Source organism: Arachis ipaensis, chromosome B01 (genome assembly GCF_000816755.2).
Source record: "Arachis ipaensis cultivar K30076 chromosome B01, Araip1.1, whole genome shotgun sequence".
Taxonomy (NCBI): domain Eukaryota; kingdom Viridiplantae; phylum Streptophyta; class Magnoliopsida; order Fabales; family Fabaceae; genus Arachis; species Arachis ipaensis.
In genome coordinates this window covers 131,584,236-131,585,813 of record NC_029785.2, presented here as the reverse complement: position 1 = coordinate 131,585,813, position 1,578 = coordinate 131,584,236, and the positions used below count along the sequence as shown (strand labels likewise).

The following is a 1,578-nucleotide window of genomic DNA, read 5'->3' as shown; positions in this document are numbered from 1 at the left end:
TACCTTGATTTGATGGTAGAGAAATGGTGTGATTAGAACCTGTGTTATGACTCTACTGTTGATTATTCTCCCTTTCAAGAAGTGCCAATAATGCTGCTCTCTGATCTGCAGAGAACTGAGCCTCTAACTTGCTAATTGCTTCTTGAGTGTTGTTACTGATGTTATCACCATTCAAATCAGTAACCATGTTGATGATTCCACTGCCACCGACACTCCTCATATAAGGAAGGTATCCATGTTTTTTATAGCATACATCCTCAGTGTGTCCACTCTTACCACAAAATACACACTATTTGTAAGTTTGACCTCTGCCTCCTCTTCCATTTAATCTACCCCCTCTGGCTCTAAAGCTCCTACCTCCTCTAGTGGCCATATTGATCTGAGGGTTAAAGCCTTGATTGGCTCTAGTGTCACCCGTGGTTATCAATGCTTTTCCTTCAATGATATCTGCATTTTGTCTCTCTTGCTGTAACAAAAGTGAGAAGATTGCATCTACCGTTAGAAGCGACTTCATCAACATGATCTGGGACCTCACTACGGTAAACTGATCATTTAGTCCCCTGAGGAGCCTCATTACATTGGTATCTTCTTGGTAATTCCTCATCACATCTAAACCACAATCACAAGTTCCAGTGCAGTACTTACATGATGGAATTGGGCGAAAATTATCTAACTCTTCCCAAATTCCTTTTAATTTGGTAAAGTATGCAGTAATGTTCAGGTCTCCTTGCCTTATTCCAAACAAGTCTTCTTGTAACTCAGCCATTCTGAAAGAGTCTCCCTGGTAATAGCGATGTCTCAAACTACGCCATATGTTTGCAGCAACATCCATCCACACTACACTGTGTGCTATCTCTGGACTTAAAGACAAATTCAACCAAGACACCACATATGTGTTGCATCTATCCCATGCATCAAACAGTGAATCATCCTCTGATGGTTTTACTAAAGTTCCATCAACAAACTTCAGTTTATTTTTAGATCTCAACGCTCTACACATAGCTCTCTCCCAAGCATGATAGTTACTGTGACCTAAAATCACAGAAATTAAAGGAGTTCCTAGACTCTCACCAGGATGCAGAAAATACGGACTCATTGGATCCATAATCGGACTTGTGTTCGCTCGATTTGCTGCCGATTGCAATTGATTAACCTGATTAACGAGGTTCGCAAGTGTTTGAATGTCAAAATTCGAGGTTTGGTTGGCCATTCTTTCTGAAAATTAGGGATTCAACTCAAAGATCTTGTAAGTTCCAAGATCCGGATGCTAGAAACCACAAGTTTGATTCAAACTTTAAACCTGTTAGATCTTTCACATTAGTGCTCGTGATCGGAGCCTTCACCACGATCCATGCTCACCGCACCATGTTAAAAAACCGTGAATTGAGGTGAAGCAACTCTCATCATCTCTGACGTGTAAGCTTAGATGTGAAGAGAAGTGAAAAATGGAGGAAGAAAACTAAAGAAATCAAGAATGAGTGAAAGAACGAGAAGAAAGTTCTAGAAAGTAGAAGAAAGAGATGGAAGAAGAAGTTGGTTCTCAGAGAGAAAAAGCATGAGCATTGGCATCTCCAAATG

The 1,578-nt window shown here is 40.4% G+C and overlaps 1 protein-coding gene across 1 annotated transcript; it reads right to left on the bottom strand.

Moving 5' to 3' along the window:
- On the bottom strand, positions 290–1,210 carry LOC107614847. The gene has a single exon (XM_016316978.1). It carries the CDS (start codon positions 1,208–1,210, stop codon positions 290–292), a length of 921 nt encoding a protein of 306 aa, XP_016172464.1.

Excerpts from the sequence above, each read along its gene's own strand:
- LOC107614847 (XM_016316978.1), bottom strand. The coding sequence starts at position 1,210 with ATGGCCAACCAAACCTCGAATTTTGACATTCAAACACTTGCGAACCTC.